Source organism: Poromitra crassiceps, assembly GCF_964638095.1.
Source record: "Poromitra crassiceps genome assembly, chromosome: 13".
Taxonomy (NCBI): Eukaryota; Metazoa; Chordata; class Actinopteri; order Beryciformes; family Melamphaidae; genus Poromitra; species Poromitra crassiceps.
This window is the reverse complement of record NC_139644.1, coordinates 3359944-3382443: the sequence shown is the minus strand read 5'-3', so window position 1 is coordinate 3382443 and position 22500 is coordinate 3359944. Positions and strand designations below refer to the sequence as shown.

The window sequence follows — 22500 nt, the reverse complement described above, 5'->3', positions numbered from 1 at the left end:
TCCACCTCCAGTCTGCCCAGGTGGCCCAGCGGCTTACCGATCACATCCACCTATCAAGAGACGCCGCGGGTCACATGACTAACCACTATATTCACTATGTTCATGAAAAGCCCCACATACATCTTTCTGTTAGAGATGGAGACTGGCAAGATGTGGCTACACATGACAACATCAAATGTTTGATTTCCCATATTTAGCATGCCTTACTGCAATTGGTAGACAAATCCATTGACATGCTAAATATCACATACACACTACATATTATTGAAATTGAAGTCGTTTTGAATCAATGGTACCAATAATTTGAAATAATAATAGTTTTTGAGTCATTTCTGTATCATAGTCACAAGGTGTCTCTGATTTTAGCAGTTTTAGACAAATAAACTAGTGTAAAGATTATTATGATTATGATTATTTTTAATTAATGTTTCACTTAGGGGTCAGATAGACTCAAGTAAAAATCAATTATGGAGCTTATTTTCCGATGTGTTTTCAGTGAGAAATTATGAGAAAAGTGTCTCTACACCCATTAGGCTGATTAAGTGATTCTCTGGTTGAACACTGAACAAATTGATACAAAAGGTTTTTCAATGGATTCTGGTACTATTGATAACATACTAAAAATCTAGGAAAATCTAAATTCCAGAAAGAGGTAATTTTCAATATGGCGGCTGCCGAGAACGTAGAAATGATAATAACAATACCTTTATTTATATAGTGCCTATATATATATATACTGTATACATAAGGCAAACAATACATACAATTAAGACACTAGGTAGACATAAAATATACATGTAGAGATATAACAATAAAATACAAGGAGAAAACAATAAAATCACAATAATATCAATAAAAATCAAATAAAATCATGTGTTTTTAGATGTGACTTAAAAGAAGACAATGTGTTCGCTTCCCTGATCTCCTCTGGGAGGTCATTCCATAACCGAGGAGCCTGGACAGCAAGGCCGTAGCCACCGATTCAACATTGGGGGGGACGGCTGCCGGGCGCCGGCAAAAAAAGTGGCCAATTTATCGCCAGATTAGAGGAATATTAACATTAAGATTGGACTGTTGTGATGTCATTATTCACCTTTTCTCACTCACTCACCTCCCTGCCCGGGTTGTAGCGGGCTCATTTTTAAAGCTAGAGCGAAGCTACTGATATCATATGAAACTAGAAGATCTAAGGCATCCATTGATGGGATGCCTTAGACATGCTACCTTGTCAGCAAGGGGGATAAATACCGATCCAAACTTAGACAAAATGTTGGAAAGGGAAAAACGGACATGGCCATATTCAAAGGGGTCCCTTGACCTGTCACCTCAAGATATCTGAATAATAATGGGTTCTATTGGTACCCCAGTCTCCCTTTACAGACATGCCCACTTTATGCTAATCCATGTTATTCTTCCAAAAAAAATACATGCATTATAAATGTGTTATTTTTGCCTATTCTGAATATTTCTGCATATAGGACCCCTAAACAATATTGGAATTGCAGAAATTGAGTGTGACTGGAAAGCTGAGACTGAATTCAATTAGCCCAATTGTATTCATGTGTGATGATGTTAGTCCACATCATCTACATTGTGTCTTGTGTCTGGTATGTGTGTGCTGAGGCTCTACTTTAGCAATACAGTCATGTAAATCGGTGGTATTTATTGCCATAGTAAATTTCACTTTGTATGTGTGTGAGCGCATCTGAAATAGCTAGTCAGCAACTAACAAATCAACACAAGGTAGCAGTTTACATATCAATAAGGATAGAACAATAGCCATCAAGAAAAGCACAGCAGCTCACAGTATAAATTAATGAGCTGCCCCTAATCAGACACACAGACTGGTGGCATTTTCCAACATAACTAACAAGACCAACATCAGGACATCCAAACAAGTTCTGACAGAGAGCAATGTCATTGGACCACATTGGACAAAACATTTGCATATTTCTCCCAGCATGCCGCTTGTTCCTTCCAAACTTTTTACATGAAAGTAACCAAATTAAATGAGTGGAAATAATAGTGTGTGTAGAGTGGTGGAAATAATAATTAGCCTATTCTTATTTAAACATGCAGTTTTGAAACATTCAATAAAGACAAATTAAAAATAGACTATGACGACTCGACACCCTAAGCCTAAGTGATACACACATGTTATGGGAGTGGTATACAGTATATACCCCTTACATCAATTTCCGTGTTAGTAGAATGGTTAGTTCCTTGCTCTGCTCTCCCCTATAGGAGCGCTGGCCCGCTGTAATGCCACGAACAGCTGTATCACGCAGTAAATCTCTTTTCTCATTTTTTTACATCAATTTATTGTGGGGGACACATTTGATCAGGCTCTGTGTGTCTGTCCCACGTGTGACATCATTGTTGTGTGAGACAGGAGAGTGCATTGCAGTAATGTAACCGAAATGAGATCAATGCAAAATCTCTTGGTACACATACTGAAGCAGGAAGTGACGTCGACTTTGGCTCTCTATTCACCTTATTCTTTGCCCATACAAGGACGCTTCTGCATGACGTCATTTCGTAATCGTCTTTCCGGTTTTAAACACGGAAGTAGAGTCCGCCTACCGTAGTCATTTAGACTTGCCAAAAAGCTGTTTTCAAGCTAAAAAAAAAAAAAAATGTTTTAAAGTTTTAATATTTGTCGGGTGAGAACGTAACATATATGTGACCAGTTTATCAGAATAACGCCTATTGGAAATCTTTAACGAGCAGCGAGGACCGGGAGCGCTGTCTGTGCTGACACCGGTCGGACTAGCTATCTGTCAAACCCCACTGTAGTTAGGCTACTGGCAGTGAGAAAACACTGTCGACGTGCTTTTGTAACTAACGTTAAATGCCGACCGGGTACAGCCATCGGCTCCTTGCAGCAGAAACGTTCTGAACATGTAACTGAAGTTGGCCGCAGTGTAGCTTAATTCTGAATGTTGCCAAACTTCATTCATACTGATGTTTTATTTTGAAAATGGCCGCCAACTACTGCTGAACCGGAAGAACAAATACATTGCGTTGAACGCGGAAGAGAGAATAAGTGGGCGTGGTGAATAAGGTGAATAGAGCGTTGTATTTATTTGATAGGAACCTTAAAGGTGAAGAGCAGGGGACTGCCGATGTCAGCGATGTTCTTCACGGCCGACTCGCCGATCACATGACCGCTGAAGTGGGCGTGGCCTGGCTGCTTGATCCTGGAGGACACAGAGGGCGATCAGAGTCAGATTCATCATATCATCATGTATGTACACACACACACACACACACACACACACACACAGGAGACTGACACCACCACCACGGAGCCCACTTAGCCAATTTTAACTAGGCCCTGTTTACATGGCAACACTCCCTGGATAAAACAGCACACATTTTCGTGTTAGTGCCTTCATACATCCCACTGTGACATCATCAGTGATGTCATAAATCCCTCATAGATCCCACTGTGACATCATCAGTGATGTCATAAATCCCCCTGTGACATCATCAGTGATGTCATAAATCTGACATCATTAGGCAGGGAGGAATGAGTTAATTTCCAGTCAGAAGCTGCTGAGACCCCAGCGCAGGTGGGTGGGGCTTGCTGTTCAATGGTGCCAAAATGGAGAAGAAAAGAGGTGCAGAGAGGTGGAAAGCAAGGAGCCTATGTTGTGTCTTGGCCTAAACTACAATATCAGTGGTAGACAATTGTCTATTGCCTCTAGAATATTCGAGAGAAATTATATTAACACTAATTTGTATTTATTTATCTATATTAGGCTATATAAAAAATCCCATTGGTCAAATGTAAACAGTAGTGGCTAAACTGAAAGTATGGGTTGGATTGCTTTTGGGGTTTTCTTCACAAAAGTGGAGAAGGAGGCAGAAGCAGCACTAGCAATGCAGCAGGTGCTCCTGCAGAGCTGGAGGTGGTGTTGAACTCAGAATCAGAATCAGGAACCTTCAGGTAGGCTACAATTTCAGAGCATAAAGTGAAACATGTAGGCTATATGCTTATTGCTTTCACATTAATGTGCTTTATGGGATTATCAGTAGGACTGCACAATACAGTTTAAAGTGGAGATGAAGCAGTTTGATTTTTTTGTATTTGCATTTAACCTCAGACGAGACAAGACAGGACACTACACTCTTCCTTAAATGAAGTTTGCTGTGAAGCTTTTGTACAGAGGTATGTTTTTGTTTTTACGTCTTCATATTATACTTGCAGTTATCTAGGCAATGTTGAATTCTATTAGTGAACAAATAGGTAACATAACATGTAACATCACGTTAGCATTATATTCACCAAATCTTGCTTCAAACGGCCCACATTTTTCGCCGGCATGTGTGTCCGCGTGTGTTGGCCTGACCTGCATGGTATCTAATGCCCGGCCTGAATTATGGTCCCAGTCCGCCCCTGCTCTGATCTGAGAAGATTTTGGCTTCAATAGACCATACAGGGAGGAGATAGGCACGCTCTCTCCATTCATATTATATCTCAATGGTATATACTGTATCTCAGTATATAAATGGGAGCTAGGGCTCTGTATGTCTGTCCCACGTGTGACATCATCTGTGATGTCATACAGCCCAGTGATGTCATAAATCTACTGTGACATCATCAGTGATGTCATAAATCTCACCCAACAGCTGAGCTGTTGTAGCTGTTGTATGCGACCTGCAGGGGGGGGCAAGGCTGCCAGCCCGCACAGCGGGCGAGCCTATAGGAATCAAGCGTGCATAGTGAGCGAGATGCCTATATATACACACATATACACATACACAAACACAGATATATATATACCGGTACATACATACATACACATACATGCATCATGTGTGTGTGAACTTACAGAGTAAAGGCTGTCTGGAGAGAATACTCCACCAACATTAAGAGAGAGAGAGGAGACAAGTCTGACTGTTCACTGAGCCTGGAGAGAGAGACAAGGAGAGAGACATGTAGAGAGAGACACACACACACACACACACACACACACACACACACACACACACACACACATATACCTGTGTGTGTGTGTGTGTGTGTGTGTGTGTGTGTGTGTGTGTGTGTGTGTGTGTGTGTGTGTGTGTGTGTGTGTGTGTGTGTGTGTGTGTGTGTGTGTATCTTGGTGACACTATTTCGGATGATTTTAGCTGGCACTCTAATACCAAAACAATCGTTAAAAGGTCCGCAACGTCTCGTCTTTTTAAGAAGACTTAAGGATTTCACCACAACAGCCAGATCCTCCTTCACCTGCAGGTCAGTAACCTGCAGGTCAGTATTGTCAGAGACCCTGCAGGTCAGTATTGTCAGGGCCCCTACAGGTCAGTATTGTCAGGGACCCTACAGGTCAGTATTGTCAGGGCCCCTAAAGGTCAGTATTGGCAGGGCCCCTACAGGTCAGTATTGTCAGGGACCCTACAGGTCAGTATTGTCAGGGACCCTGCAGGTCAGTATTGTCAGGGCCCCTACAGGTCAGTATTGTCAGGGACCCTACAGGTCAGTATTGTCAGGGACCCTACAGGTCAGTATTGTCAGGGCCCCTACAGGTCAGTATTGTCAGGGCCCCTACAGGTCAGTATTGTTAGGGATCCTACAGGTCAGTATTGTCAGGGACCCTGCAGGTCAGTATTGTCAGGGACCCTACAGGTCAGTATTGTCAGGGACCCTACAGGTCAGGGGACCCTGCAGGTCAGTATTGTCAGGGACCCTGCAGGTCAGTATTGTTAGGGACCCTACAGGTCAGTATTGTCAGGGACCCTACAGGTCAGTATTGTCAGGGACCAGGTCAGTATTGTCAGGGACCCTACAGGTCAGTATTGTCAGGGACCCTACAGGTCAGTAGTGTTAGGGATCCTGCAGGTCAGTATTGTCAGGGACCCTACAGGTCAGTATTGTCAGGGACCAGGTCAGTATTGTCAGGGACCCTGCAGGTCAGTATTGTCAGGGACCCTGCAGGTCAGTATTGTCAGGGACCCTACAGGTCAGTATTGTCAGGGACCCTGCAGGTCAGTATTGTCAGGGACCCTACAGGTCAGTATTGTCAGGGACCCTACAGGTCAGTATTGTCAGGGACCCTGCAGGTCAGTATTGTCAGGGACCCTGCAGGTCAGTATTGTCAGGGACCCTACAGGTCAGTATTGTCAGGTACACTGCAGGTCCTGCAGGTCATCCGGCCAGCTTCTTTGATCTACTCCCCCTGGGCAGACGCTACCGCTCTATTAAATGCTCCAGCACTCTGCAGTGCATAGACTAAATGATAACAACACCAAATGTTAGATCTATGTTAGATCTATGCATGTTAGATCTATGCATGTTAGATCTATGCATGTTAGATCTATGCATGTTAGATCTATGCACTTGTCTAGACTCCACACGCTTTGTCCCGCCTCTCTAACCTGTCTACCCGGGAATACATCACGATAAAGAATCACAGACCCTGACAATCCCATTTCAGCTCAACTATGTGTCTGTCTGTGCGTCCCGCATCCAACGACTCAGAAGTGTGTGTGTGTGTGTCTGTGTGTGTGTGTGTGTCTGTGTGTGTGTGTCTGTGTGTGTGTGTGTGTGTGTGTGTGTATGTCTGTGTGTGTGTGTGTGTGTGTGTGTGTGTGTGTGTGTGTGTCTGTGTGTGTGTGTATGTCTGTGTGTGTGTGTGTGTGTGTGTGTGTGTGTGTGTGTGTGTGTGTGTGTGTGTGTCTGTGTGTGTGTGTGTGTGTGTGTGTGTGTGTGTGTGTGTGCGTGTGTGTGTGTGTGTGTGTGCGTGTGCGCGCGATTGCGCGTGCGTGTTTGTGTGTGTCTTACGTAGATAGCTGCAGGAGGGAGTGAATCTCTCTGGTGTCCAAACTGATCTCAGATGTCTCAAATATGATCACTATATGAACCTGAGAGAGGGGAGACATAGAGAGATATGATCACTATATGAACCTGAGAGAGGGGGAGACATAGAGAGACATGATCACTATATGAACCTGAGAGAGGGGGAGACATAGAGAGATATGATCACTATATGAACCTGAGAGAGGGGGGAGACATAGAGAGATATGATCACTATATGAACCTGAGAGAGGGGGGAGACATAGAGAGATATGATCACTATATGAACCTGAGAGAGGGGAGACATAGAGAGACATGATCACTATATGAACCTGAGAGAGAGGAGACATAGAGAGATATGATCACTATATGAACCTGAGAGAGAGAGGAGACATAGAGAGATATGATCACTATATGAACCTGAGAGAGGGGAGACATAGAGAGACATGATCACTATATGAACCTGAGAGAGGGGAGACATAGAGAGACATGATCACTATATGAACCTGAGAGAGGGGAGACATAGAGAGACATGATCACTATATGAACCTGAGAGAGGGGAGACATAGAGAGACATGATCACTATATGAACCTGAGAGGGGGGAGACATAGAGAGATATGATCACTATATGAACCTGAGAGAGGGGAGACATAGAGAGACATGATCACTATATGAACCTGAGAGAGGGGAGACATAGAGAGACATGATCACTATATGAACCTGAGAGGGGGGAGACATAGAGAGATATGATCACTATATGAACCTGAGAGAGGGGAGACATAGAGAGACATGATCACTATATGAACCTGAGAGAGGGGAGACATAGAGAGATATGATCACTATATGAACCTGAGAGAGGGGGGAGACATAGAGAGACATGATCACTATATGAACCTGAGAGAGGGGAGACATAGAGAGACATGATCACTATATGAACCTGAGAGAGGGAGACATAGAGAGACATGATCACTATATGAACCTGAGAGAGGGAGACATAGAGAGACATGATCACTATATGAACCTGAGAGAGGGGGGAGACATAGAGAGACATGATCACTATATGAACCTGAGAGAGGGGGAGACATAGAGAGATATGATCACTATATGAACCTGAGAGAGAGAGGAGACATAGAGAGATATGATCACTATATGAACCTGAGAGAGGGGAAACATAGAGAGACATGATCACTATATGAACCTGAGAGAGGGGGGAGACATAGAGAGATATGATCACTATATGAACCTGAGAGAGGGGGGAGACATAGAGAGACATGATCACTATATGAACCTGAGAGAGGGGGAGACATAGAGAGATATGATCACTATATGAACCTGAGAGAGGGGGGAGACATAGAGAGATATGATCACTATATGAACCTGAGAGAGGGGGGAGACATAGAGAGATATGATCACTATATGAACCTGAGAGAGGGGGGAGACATAGAGAGACATGATCACTATATGAACCTGAGAGAGGGGAGACATAGAGAGACATGATCACTATATGAACCTGAGAGAGGGGGGAGACATAGAGAGATATGATCACTATATGAACCTGAGAGAGGGGAGACATAGAGAGACATGATCACTATATGAACCTGAGAGAGGGGAGACATAGAGAGACATGATCACTATATGAACCTGAGAGGGGAGACATAGAGAGACATGATCACTATATGAACCTGAGAGAGGGGAGACATAGAGAGACATGATCACTATATGAACCTGAGAGAGGGGAGACATAGAGAGACATGATCACTATATGAACCTGAGAGAGGGGGGAGACATAGAGAGACATGATCACTATATGAACCTGAGAGAGGGGGGAGACATAGAGAGACATGATCACTATATGAACCTGAGAGAGGGGGAGACATAGAGAGATATGATCACTATATGAACCTGAGAGAGGGGAGACATAGAGAGATATGATCACTATATGAACCTGAGAGAGAGGAGACATAGAGAGATATGATCACTATATGAACCTGAGAGGGGGGAGACATAGAGAGATATGATCACTATATGAACCTGAGAGAGAGGGGAGACATAGAGAGATATGATCACTATATGAACCTGAGAGAGAGGGGAGACATAGAGAGATATGATCACTATATGAACCTGAGAGAGGGAGACATAGAGAGATATGATCACTATATGAACCTGAGAGAGGGGGAGACATAGAGAGATATGATCACTATATGAACCTGAGAGAGAGGAGACATAGAGAGATATGATCACTATATGAACCTGAGAGAGGGGAGACATAGAGAGATATGATCACTATATGAACCTGAGAGGGGGGAGACATAGAGAGATATGATCACTATATGAACCTGAGAGAGAGGAGACATAGAGAGATATGATCACTATATGAACCTGAGAGAGGGGAGACATAGAGAGATATGATCACTATATGAACCTGAGAGGGGGGAGACATAGAGAGATATGATCACTATATGAACCTGAGAGAGGGGGAGACATAGAGAGATATGATCACTATATGAACCTGAGAAGGGGGAGACATAGAGAGATATGATCACTATATGAACCTGAGAGAGGGGAGACATAGAGAGATATGATCACTATATGAACCTGAGAGAGGGGAGACATAGAGAGATATGATCACTATATGAACCTGAGAGAGAGGAGACATAGAGAGATATGATCACTATATGAACCTGAGAGAGAGGAGACATAGAGAGATATGATCACTATATGAACCTGAGAGAGGGGAGACATAGAGAGATATGATCACTATATGAACCTGAGAGAGAGGAGACATAGAGAGATATGATCACTATATGAACCTGAGAGAGAGGGGAGACATAGAGAGATATGATCACTATATGAACCTGAGAGAGAGGAGACATAGAGAGACATGATCACTATATGAACCTGAGAGAGGGGAGATATAGAGAGATATGATCACTATATGAACCTGAGAGAGAGGGGAGACATAGAGAGATATGATCACTATATGAACCTGAGAGAGGGGAGACATAGAGAGATATGATCACTATATGAAGCTGAGAGAGAGGGGAGACATAGAGAGATATGATCACTATATGAACCTGAGAGAGAGGGGAGACATAGAGAGATATGATCACTATATGAACCTGAGAGAGGGGGGAGACATAGAGAGATATGATCACTATATGAACCTGAGAGGGGGGAGACATAGAGAGACATGATCACTATATGAACCTGAGAGAGGGGAGACATAGAGAGACATGATCACTATATGAACCTGAGAGGTGGGGAGACATAGAGAGATATGATCACTATATGAACCTGAGAGAGGGGGGAGACATAGAGAGATATGATCACTATATGAACCTGAGAGAGGGGGGAGACATAGAGAGATATGATCACTATATGAACCTGAGAGGGGGGGAGACATAGAGAGATATGATCACTATATGAACCTGAGAGAGAGGGGAGACATAGAGAGACATGATCACTATATGAACCTGAGAGAGAGGAGACATAGAGAGATATGATCACTATATGAACCTGAGAGGGGGGGAGACATAGAGAGATATGATCACTATATGAACCTGAGAGAGGGGGGAGACATAGAGAGATATGATCACTATATGAACCTGAGAGAGGGGGGAGACATAGAGAGATATGATCACTATATGAACCTGAGAGGGGGGGAGACATAGAGAGATATGATCACTATATGAACCTGAGAGAGGGGGGAGACATAGAGAGATATGATCACTATATGAACCTGAGAGGGGGGGAGACATAGAGAGATATGATCACTATATGAACCTGAGAGAGAGGGGAGACATAGAGAGATATGATCACTATATGAACCTGAGAGAGAGGGGAGACATAGAGAGATATGATCACTATATGAACCTGAGAGAGAGGAGACATAGAGAGATATGATCACTATATGAACCTGAGAGAGAGGGGAGACATAGAGAGATATGATCACTATATGAACCTGAGAGAGGGAGACATAGAGAGATATGATCACTATATGAACCTGAGAGAGGGGGGGAGACATAGAGAGATATGATCACTATATGAACCTGAGAGAGAGGAGACATAGAGAGATATGATCACTATATGAACCTGAGAGAGAGGGGAGACATAGAGAGATATGATCACTATATGAACCTGAGAGAGAGGAGACATAGAGAGATATGATCACTATATGAACCTGAGAGAGGGGAGACATAGAGAGATATGATCACTATATGAACCTGAGAGAGGGGGGGAGACATAGAGAGATATGATCACTATATGAACCTGAGAGAGAGGGGAGACATAGAGAGACATGATCACTATATGAACCTGAGAGAGAGGGGAGACATAGAGAGATATGATCACTATATGAACCTGAGAGAGAGGAGACATAGAGAGATATGATCACTATATGAACCTGAGAGAGAGGAGACATAGAGAGATATGATCACTATATGAACCTGAGAGAGGGGAGACATAGAGAGATATGATCACTATATGAACCTGAGAGAGAGGAGACATAGAGAGATATGATCACTATATGAACCTGAGAGAGAGGAGACATAGAGAGATATGATCACTATATGAACCTGAGAGAGGGAGACATAGAGAGATATGATCACTATATGAACCTGAGAGAGAGGAGACATAGAGAGATATGATCACTATATGAACCTGAGAGAGAGGAGACATAGAGAGATATGATCACTATATGAACCTGAGAGAGGGGGAGACATAGAGAGATATGATCACTATATGAACCTGAGAGAGGGAGACATAGAGAGATATGATCACTATATGAACCTGAGAGAGGGGAGACATAGAGAGATATGATCACTATATGAACCTGAGAGAGAGGGGAGACATAGAGAGATATGATCACTATATGAACCTGAGAGAGAGGAGACATAGAGAGATATGATCACTATATGAACCTGAGAGAGAGGGGAGACATAGAGAGATATGATCACTATATTAACCTGAGAGAGAGGGGAGACATAGAGAGATATGATCACTATATGAACCTGAGAGAGGGGAGACATAGAGAGATATGATCACTATATGAACCTGAGAGAGAGGGGAGACATAGAGAGATATGATCACTATATGAACCTGAGAGAGAGGGGAGACATAGAGAGATATGATCACTATATGAACCTGAGAGAGGGGAGACATAGAGAGATATGATCACTATATGAACCTGAGAGAGAGGGGAGACATAGAGAGATATGATCACTATATGAACCTGAGAGAGAGGGGAGACATAGAGAGACATGATCACTATATGAACCTGAGAGAGAGGGGAGACATAGAGAGATATGATCACTATATGAACCTGAGAGAGAGGAGACATAGAGAGATATGATCACTATATGAACCTGAGAGAGAGGAGACATAGAGAGATATGATCACTATATGAACCTGAGAGAGAGGAGACATAGAGAGATATGATCACTATATGAACCTGAGAGAGAGGAGACATAGAGAGATATGATCACTATATGAACCTGAGAGAGAGGAGACATAGAGAGATATGATCACTATATGAACCTGAGAGAGAGGAGACATAGAGAGATATGATCACTATATGAACCTGAGAGAGGGGAGACATAGAGAGACATGATCACTATATGAACCTGAGAGAGGGGGGAGACATAGAGAGATATGATCACTATATGAACCTGAGAGAGGGGGGAGACATAGAGAGATATGATCACTATATGAACCTGAGAGAGGGGGAGACATAGAGAGATATGATCACTATATGAACCTGAGAGAGAGGAGACATAGAGAGATATGATCACTATATGAACCTGAGAGAGAGGAGACATAGAGAGATATGATCACTATATGAACCTGAGAGAGAGGAGACATAGAGAGATATGATCACTATATGAACCTGAGAGGGGGGAGACATAGAGAGATATGATCACTATATGAACCTGAGAGGGGGGAGACATAGAGAGATATGATCACTATATGAACCTGAGAGAGAGGAGACATAGAGAGATATGATCACTATATGAACCTGAGAGAGGAGACATAGAGAGATATGATCACTATATGAACCTGAGAGAGGGGAGACATAGAGAGATATGATCACTATATGAACCTGAGAGAGAGGAGACATAGAGAGATATGATCACTATATGAACCTGAGAGAGGAGACATAGAGAGATATGATCACTATATGAACCTGAGAGAGGGGAGACATAGAGAGATATGATCACTATATGAACCTGAGAGAGGAGACATAGAGAGATATGATCACTATATGAACCTGAGAGAGAGGGGAGACATAGAGAGATATGATCACTATATGAACCTGAGAGAGGGGAGACATAGAGAGATATGATCACTATATGAACCTGAGAGAGAGGAGACATAGAGAGATATGATCACTATATGAACCTGAGAGGGGGGAGACATAGAGAGATATGATCACTATATGAACCTGAGAGGGGGGAGACATAGAGAGACATGATCACTATATGAACCTGAGAGAGAGGAGACATAGAGAGATATGATCACTATATGAACCTGAGAGAGGGAGACATAGAGAGATATGATCACTATATGAGCCGGTCTCTTGTGCCAGCCCAGCCTCCCCGCCTCCCTCTGCACTGGTCACTGATTGACACAGGCAAGTGAGAGGAGAGGAGGAGCATACGCACACACATACACCCGAAAACATGTAAACAGGTAACATCTGTAGAAGGTTCCGGTACCTTTTGGTTGGTTTTGAACGGGTTCCCCAGCTCACACAGCAGATCCTGGCCATCAACTGAACACTCCACTGGAGGGACATCACCCTACAACACGCGCGCGCACAAACGCACACACACATGCACACACACACACACACACACACACACACACACGCGCGCGTGTGCGCATGCATGCACGCACGCACAGGGGGAGGGCTGGTCTTAGTAAGAGATGTGATTGACCGGCCCAGCATCACTCAGTAGAAAATTAACCAATGGGCCACTTCACCTTCTGCTTATATGGGCATAATGGGTCGCTATAGAAGTGTGGGCCGGTCACTGGAAGCTTGGGCGGCCGCATGGTCCTAGTACATGCCATATCTCAGTTTTGTTAATATAACTCTCCTGTCCCCCCCAAAAAAACTACGTCCTTGACATGGGTGGTACTGCAGTTTTTTCCATGCTTTATCTGAGAGGAGGCCAATGGTCTCAGACTTTGGAATCCTCTGGTCTAGCTAATCTAAAGCCTACAGTTCTTACAGTTCCTAGAGTACATCTTTAGCCTAGCCTAAACTATTCTGACCTACCAGCATCCCTCAACCAATGTTGGAGAGCACTGATGCCCCCCACCCCAGCCCCCGCCCCCACACCCATAAGATGTGAGAGTGAAGGCCTGGCCGAGACTCACCGGAACCCTCCTCCACCCACAGTGCACCAAGAAACCCTTTCCACCCACGGATTTATATCCCCAGGGTTGCCTCAGTGACTAGCTGAGGAAGAACCTTGTGAGGGCCGATGCACCGTAGGGGCCCAACTATGGACCCCAATTGGGGACCCCCATCTGGGATCGGCCGAGATGCAATAGATGCCGGGCTAAACATTTTACAGTTTCAAATACAGAAATTAAATTTCCAAAAAGAAAAACAAAGTTGAAAAGGTAAATAAGGAACAGTTCAAAAAAGAAAATGTTGTCTTTAAATGTTCATTAGTTCATGGAAACAAGATAGTTAGCTGGTGAAAATGGAAAAATTTGTCTGTAAGTGATCTGAGAGTTCCACTAGGGTGATCTGAGAGTTTCCACGAGTCCGCAATGGTGACATCGACCGAGGGGTGGTGACGACGAGCAACCAAAGAAGTAGTTGAGTGAAGTTCCATACCATTCAGATTATGATGCTTCAAAACAGTCTTAATGTAGCAACATTACTCTGCTGCCTGGATGTGAAGCGGTTACCTCTGGAGCTCGCTCTGCATGTCTCTGCTCCTCTCCACTGACACACTCAAAGTGTCCAACACACACACACACACACACACACACACACACACACACACACACACACACACACACGTGCACACACACACATGCCATTCAATCATCACAGCACAGGGCAGGACAGTCGCTCGCTTTATCAGACTCTGTTGTTGTGTGATTCAGCAACGTGATGCATCCTATAATAAAACTAGTTTTCTTCCAAATACAAATTTAAATCTTTTAAACCTGTCACAAGCGTAGTGACAGGACAGGAGTGTAACAGGACAGGACAGTGACAGGACAGGAGTGTAAACACGCAACATCAAACGCCTGGTGCCGCTTCGTCATCGTTAGGGAACGGTAAAATCTTTTTAAAATAAAATACGGATATCAGCACCGAACGTCCAGGACCTTATCAAAACTGCTGGTACCGACCAATCAGGAACCGGTGCTCGATACCCATCCCTAGCAACCAATAGCTTTCCTTCGAACCAAGTTGGCAACACTGGCAATTAGCAAGGGCCAATAGATTGGACAGTTTCTGGTCTGCAGTTCATAGAAAACTTGGGGAGACTTTGGATTTATTTTACTTTAAAATGTAAGTACATTACTTCAAACTAAATGTAAAAGTAAAATTACTGATTTAAAAAATTACTCAAAAAAGTAAAAGTACGCAAAAAGCTAAATTACAGTAATGAAAGTAAATGTAATTAGTTACTGTTGCTTTACTATCATAAAGCAGTAAAAACACTGTGTTAATGGTAAATCATGGAGCGTCACCTGGGAGCGGACTCCGGAGTATTTGAGTGCTGGTGGCATGCTGACGTTCAGCGCCGCGCTGTGAGCGTCCTCCACCCATCGCCCCGGGAACGCCTCGTTAGTCCATCGCCCCGGGAACGCCTCGTTAGTCACGTTGACCTCCAGGAGCAGCCGCTTGATGTTCCCACTGTACTGCAACACCTGCACACCATGATGACTACGCACACAGGCAGGCACACACAGACACACACACAGACACACACACAGACACACACACACACACACACACACACACACACACACTTAATGTAAATCAGAGATACAGGTGAAATAGGCTATAGCTGATATTGTTTAAAGGATGGCTTTACCGTGGTGAATATGAAGATCTATTAAATGTAACGCACCTATGGAGTTGGAATCCGTTGAAATTTTTAAAATCGGTCGTTACTACACAGAGAAATAAAATAAAACCCACTCTGTGGGGTGGGGTGGGGGGGGGAGGGGAGGTTGCGGGAGGCAGAAATCATCCACTTCCCACAATGCACTGGGCTCGTAGTTTTCTAATAAGTCCACGCCCAGCCCGCAGGCCCTGGGGGCGCTGGCTAAAAAACATTATTCACGCAATCTTGCTACTACCGGTACTCAACTTTACTTTGTTTGTTCATCAAACTATAATGGCAAGGGTTAAATGTGTAGTTAGCGAAGAAGAGGAGAGAAGCAGAGGAAACGGGCAAAGCGCTTATTTCGCATTGTTTGCCAAAAGATTGAGCGCTACGGCTAGCCTAGGTAGCTAGCATTAGCATAGGGCTCCATTAGCTGGGACCTGCGAGTTTGCAGTAGTCATTTCAAAGAGGACTATCAACGTTCTTTTCTAGCCACGGAGACAGCTCAGAGTCGGAAAAGATTGAGGGAAGACTGCTTGCAATAAAAATCTACAGCTCTATGTCGATAGCTGCAATGTACATATTTTATTCATTTTGATTTCGTTTTAAAATGCTTGATTTTGCCTGTCTTGTCTTTTCACCATCATCGCTGGCCAGCCTCGCCTCACTGTCTACATTTTCACTTTCCAGGACTTGGCATATATCATCAATTTCAATTTGTGAATTATAAAGTTATATATATATAGATATTTTTTTTTTTACATCACTTACCACAGCAAGTCAAGGATTTGAAATCATTAAAATATGTTTTCATTCAGATGTGAATTCAATCCATAAGTAACACAATGACAGAATGTGGCTATTTTGGTCATGGGTTTCATACACTTTCTGTAATAAAACATCTAAAGCAAAAATCTTATCAGATGGGGTGCTCTGGGACATAATCTTATGAAATGAGGGTCAGTGGTCTAATTTGACACAGTTTAGGGGTCCTTGACATGAAAAGTTTGAGAACCATATACTGTCTTAGAAAATGCAGTATGATTTCTATGACAAACTGATCTGTGATTTCTACTGGCATAAATGAAGACATTTTATAGGTTGGTGTGAAAATCAACAGCTCTGCATCCCATCTGTTTATACGTAGTTTTTACAACAGTAAAAAGTTTGCGTTTCTTTGGTTAACACAGTAGTATTGATGCAGGTGCAGAAAGAATAGATGCCAGCAATAACTGCTCAAAGACCTCAAAGAATCTACTGCATCTAATGTAAATATCAACCTATTGGCTGCAGCTTTTACAACCCCATACCGGCATGACTGATTAAAGTGGCAAATAACCAAAGCAACATATATTTGAAATTTTAATACAGGTTCTGACAATATATAAACACTATGTAAAATATAATAATAAGATGTAGCCTACAGAAAATGAAAAATGTATGTCTAGCAAATTCTAAGATTTCAAAAATGTTCTTCTATGTCATGGATTGTTTGCTGGAAGCCACGGTATTGGCAAAAGGCATAAAAGTTATAAAAAAAAAGTAAAAATAATAATAATATATAAATATATATATATATATATATATATATATATATATATATATATATATACTCTTAGTAACTTATTTTTCTGGTATTATTGTGCCTGGCTACATATTTCAGTGTCCGTTTTGTCTCCTGTTGTTTGTCCTGACTGTTGAATGTAGCTGCATCATGTGACATTCATTTCTTGCCAAAGATCAATAAAGTATCTATCTATCTACCCCGTTCAGAGCCAGTCAGAGAGCACAGTGTCAACCTGACCCTGATTCATGCCTAAAACTAGCCAATCTAACCCACGAAGGCACCAACCAGTGTTTCATGATTACATATGATACATGATTTCATAGTAAATCCCACACGAGTTACTTCCTTGTTTGCCTGTACACAGTGCTTCCACTGTACACAGCGCATGCGCTGTACGCCTGGAGGCCATGTTTAGAAAGTAGTTCCGGCTATGTATTTACTAGGGATGGGCATTTCTAGCAAAAACACTATTCGAAATTCGCTGGCCAAAGTCGACTTTTAATCGAAATTCGAAAATAAATAAAAAAATGTAAAAAAAAAAAAAAATGTAAAAAAAAAAAAAAAAAAAAAAATTGGTGTGATTTTTTTTTTTTTGTGAGTGAAATGTTGCATTGTCTCCCCTGATTCTAAGGCTTTATTATTAATTACCGTAATAGAAAAAGCTTCTGATGTGGATTTTTAGCTCAAACAAGCATTGCACCACTGAAGTAAAGAACACGTTACATGACATTGACATTTTCGAAAATAAAAAACAGTTTTGACAATCATGAGTGATTCATTAAATATTTAGTAGGCTCAGGTCTGAGTGCCAAAGGGGTGCCAAAGTCACCCCCTCTCCCTCTTCATGGGATTTCATCCGCCATTCATTTTTCCATAAACCTTGCTTAAAATGCTTATAAAAATTGTTTTACTTGCTCAAACCAAGTGATTCGACTATACTTAGAATCAAGGGAGACAATGCAACATTTCACTCGCAAAAAGAAAAAAATTATTTAAAAAAAAAGAAGTTTTTTTTAGAATTTCGACTTTCAATAATAAAAGTCGACCTTGATAATAACAACGATTATTCGAAAATTCGAAATTCGATGCCCATCCCTAGTATTTACCTGAAAAACATAGCGTTTCTCTGCATTTTGGATTAATATTTCATCTGGTGGTGAGTCACAACATGTACATAGAGCTTCTTGGCGCTGTTAGAAATGTGTGTTTTTGGTGACTTTGAACCAGTGGTGTAGTTTTTTGTAGTGGGTATACTGTAAATTTAAGCTTGGAGTGAGATATGTTTCCATGCAGGGGGTGAGGTGGGGGTGTGGGGCTATGTGGTTCCAGTGGATCGCCAATCAAATTAATTATTATTATTTTTGTTGTTATTATTCATTATTATTTCATTTACAAGAAGTTAACACAAATACAAAATGTAGACTGTCTTGATCATATAGTTTAACTGTTATCTCTCTACCTACAATACAAATAGTCATGTAACTCTGGACAAAAGCATCTTTCCCTGCAGTTTTTGACTTATTTACTGCAGTTACAGTATCTACCCAGTATTTGCGGAATATACTGCGTATACCTGCGTATCATGTAGACTACACCACTGCTTTGAACGGCTGTACCGTTTCGTCCAATACTAACTAACTGGACAACTGTAGCTCACTGCATACTGTATGGAGAGTGACTGTAAAACTATTGTGTATTTTGGTTATGTGTGGGAGATATGGCAAATGGGTGAAAATCCCAAAAAGTTGGTATATCCCTTTAACTTGATGAGATGCTGAGGAGGGGCATACTTACGAGGGGAAGGGTTCTCGCTCCTGATTGGTGAATTGGGCTGTCATCTGAAGGTTACTATGGCAACGGTTATCAGTACCACAGTCTGTCTGGATATGAATCTGATAGACAGACAGACAGACAGACAGACAGACAGACAGACAGACAGACAGACAGACAGACAGACAAGACAAATCTGTTCAGGGCTGTGTGTGAGGTTCTGTTCTGACCTGGGCTAGTCTTGTAGTCAAGTCACTATATCAAGTCTGAGTCCAAGTCCGTGTCACCAAAGAAGAGTGGAGTCCGATTACCTGAGTCTAAGTTCTTGCTAATTCTTGTTTTTAAAGTGTTGTTTTATTGTTTTTAACCTATGTACTGTAAAGCGTCTTTGAGTTTTTAGAAAAGCGCTCTAAATTAAATGTATTATTTTTATTATTATGGTTCCTAATAGAGGATGGGTCAAATGCAGAGGATGAATTTCCCCATGGGGATGGATAAGGGATAACAACTTAACTTAACTTAACTTTAGTCCGAGTCCTCGTCTACAACTTCCCAGTCCAAATGCATCAATGCTAGAGTCCAAGTCTAAGTCATCAGTGCTCAAAGTCCAAGTCGAGTCACGACTCCTGAAAATGTGTTTGGGACTCAGAGTGGAGTCAAGTGGGTCTGGACTCCAACACTGACCTGCGCTCTGCTGGGCTGGAGGGTGTGGCTGAGCAGAGGGAAGGGCTGGAGGCTCTGCAGCGTTCCTCTCTTCAGCTTCTCTGGAAGCTTCTCAACCAGAGACGCATCCAGAGAGAAGATCAGAGGCTCCACCTTGTCGCGCACGGGAGTCTACACACACACACACACACACACACACGCACGCGTGCGCATTCCCACACGCACGCACGCACGCATGCACACGCACACACACACACATGCACACACACACACACACACACACACACACACACACACACACACACACACACACACACACACACACACACACACACACAAGCAGGCTATATATGACTATATAAATAGAGTAGCGCAGAGAAAAGGTATTTTTGTAGGCCAAACCAGAAGTCAGTTCTTTCGTCTAAAAGTCAATGGGATTTTGTACTGGATTTTGTGTAAATGCTTGAAAGAGCGAACTTTGTGTTCAGCAAGATCATCTTCACAAATGATGACCACTTTTTCATAAGACTGGACTGGAGAGTCCACACTCTTTATACTTGGAAGCCGCGGAAGTGATACTGAAATCTGCAGTTCCTCGAATGGCCACTTGAGTCTTTTCCCAAACACTGTTAAAATAATAATAATTATTTTAACATTATATAACTCGACTGTTTAGAATAAAATTGATGATAGAAAATGCTGTTTTCGGGTGATTGATACGTTACCTGTCCAGTGTGTGTGTGTGTGTGTGTGTGTGTGTGTGTGTGTGTTTGTGTGTGTGTGTGTGTCTCACCAGCAGTCCCAGTCTCAAGGTTTTACAGCGTCGTGATGATGTCATCGATAGGAAGCCAGAGTAAACATCCTGCCTGTTGTCACGGAAACGGAGGCGGGAGTTGTGGCGGGTGACGTCAGCGGCCACGGTGAACTGCACAGCTACACAAACACACACACACACACACACACACACACACACACACACACACACACACACGTGCTATAAAATATCCGTAACACTTAGGGGTATTCACAATAGGGGGACATTTATTAAGGGTTAGTTCATGCTTAATAAACATGAACTAACCCTTAATTAACAGCCTTGACCTTAAGTTTGCTCTAATCTTGTCGTGTATTTTGTAATTTTTAAGATATTTCGTGTTTCAGTCATGTCCTGACAGTGTTAATTAGCCACACTCTTCACAAAGTCTTTTCTTTGTTCCGAGCCTCACCTGGTCATGAAAGATGGGTCATGACCGAAAGAACAAGATCGCGGATACAAGCGCCCAAAATGTTTTTTTCTCTCTCTTAGGGACGAGGTGAGAAGCTCAGTCATCCAAGAGGGACTCAGAGTAGAGCTGCTGCTCCTTTGTGTAGAAAGGAGCCAGTTGAGGTGGTTCGGGTACCTGGTAAGGATGCCACCTGGTGGCCTCCCTAGGGAGGTGTTCCAGGCACATCCAGCTGGGAGGAGACCACGGGACAGACCAGGGCTAGGTAGAGAGATTACATCACCACGCTGGTCTGGGAACGCCTTGGGATCCCCAGTCAGAGCTGGCTAATGTGGCCGGGAAAGAGAAGTTTGGGGTCCCCTGCTGGAAGGGCTACCTCTGCGACCCTAACCCTAACCCTCTGCGACCCTAACCCTCTGCGACCCTAACCCTAACCCTCTGCGACCCTAACCCTAACCCTCTGCGACACGACTCTGGAAGCATGTTTGAAGATGGATGGATGGAACTTAATTATTTCCCTGCTCCCTCCCCACCTCCTCCCTTTTCCTGATCTCACCTCCCCCACATTTCCCTCCCCCTTTCTCCCTCTCTTTCTGTCTCTCTCTATCATATGATTGTTCAATCATGTTGTTATTATTACTACTGTAATTGCTATTGTTGTGTCAGCTAGATTTAGCTAGACATATTCTCTGTGAAGTCCTCTCAGACATGCTTGTGAATTAGGGCTATACAAATAAACTTGACTTGACTTGACTTGGTTTACCAAGTTTAGTGAAGCTTACCCTATTGTGTGTAACGTTATTTATATTCCAAACTCTCCTGTTATTTCCAGCAGTCTTTTGTCTTGCTGCCTTCAACCTCTGGTGAAATAAAATCCATCTCCTTGATCAGCCTTAAAAAGACGTTTTTCAATTATTTAAAGAGAGAAAAAGACTGCTCGGCCGGAGCTGCAGGTTTTCCTGATGACTGGCCGGGCAGGGCGCGGCCCGGCTGCTCTCCTCGGCTATAGATAGATTCTATTCTATTCTATTCTCCCCTCCTCCTGGTTAAAGGAATTCAGTAGTTTGTGGGTTTGGTTTGGTCGGGTTAGATTTTTTTGGATCGAAGAGTGGATTTGCATGTGTCCTCTACACACTGAGGCAAGGTACTGGTGCCCTCACAGCGCTTTTCAGCACTAAGAGCTGCTTTAGAGCTGCTTTAGAGCTGCTTTAGAGCTGCTTTTAAGAGCTCTTAGCGCAAAGAATTGCGACGAGAGCAGAAGGCATTTTGCAGGGACACGCCTGGTTTGTCTTGGGGCACGCCCACATCTGCATTTGCGCACAGATCCTGGCGCAAAACTGGACGGTATCATGCTGGGAACGCAAATTGACACTTGCGCAAGGTGGACGATC

The 22500-nt window shown here is 43.0% G+C and overlaps 1 protein-coding gene across 1 annotated transcript in view; it reads right to left on the bottom strand.

Moving 5' to 3' along the window:
* LOC310787872 (integrin alpha-3-like) overlaps positions 1-22500 on the bottom strand; it is a gene marked incomplete at both ends in the record, with an annotated part of 77468 nt that overhangs the window by 13728 nt on the left and 41240 nt on the right. Inside the window, 9 exons of the mRNA XM_083649332.1 lie at positions 1-50; positions 3098-3200; positions 4839-4916; positions 6791-6870; positions 13517-13600; positions 15525-15720; positions 19248-19345; positions 19908-20057; positions 20680-20819. The exon at positions 1-50 is cut by the window's left edge and continues 127 nt beyond it. Of these exons, the coding sequence (XP_083505458.1) occupies positions 1-50; positions 3098-3200; positions 4839-4916; positions 6791-6870; positions 13517-13600; positions 15525-15720; positions 19248-19345; positions 19908-20057; positions 20680-20819 (979 nt within the window). The remainder of the gene's footprint in view (positions 51-3097; positions 3201-4838; positions 4917-6790; positions 6871-13516; positions 13601-15524; positions 15721-19247; positions 19346-19907; positions 20058-20679; positions 20820-22500) is intronic.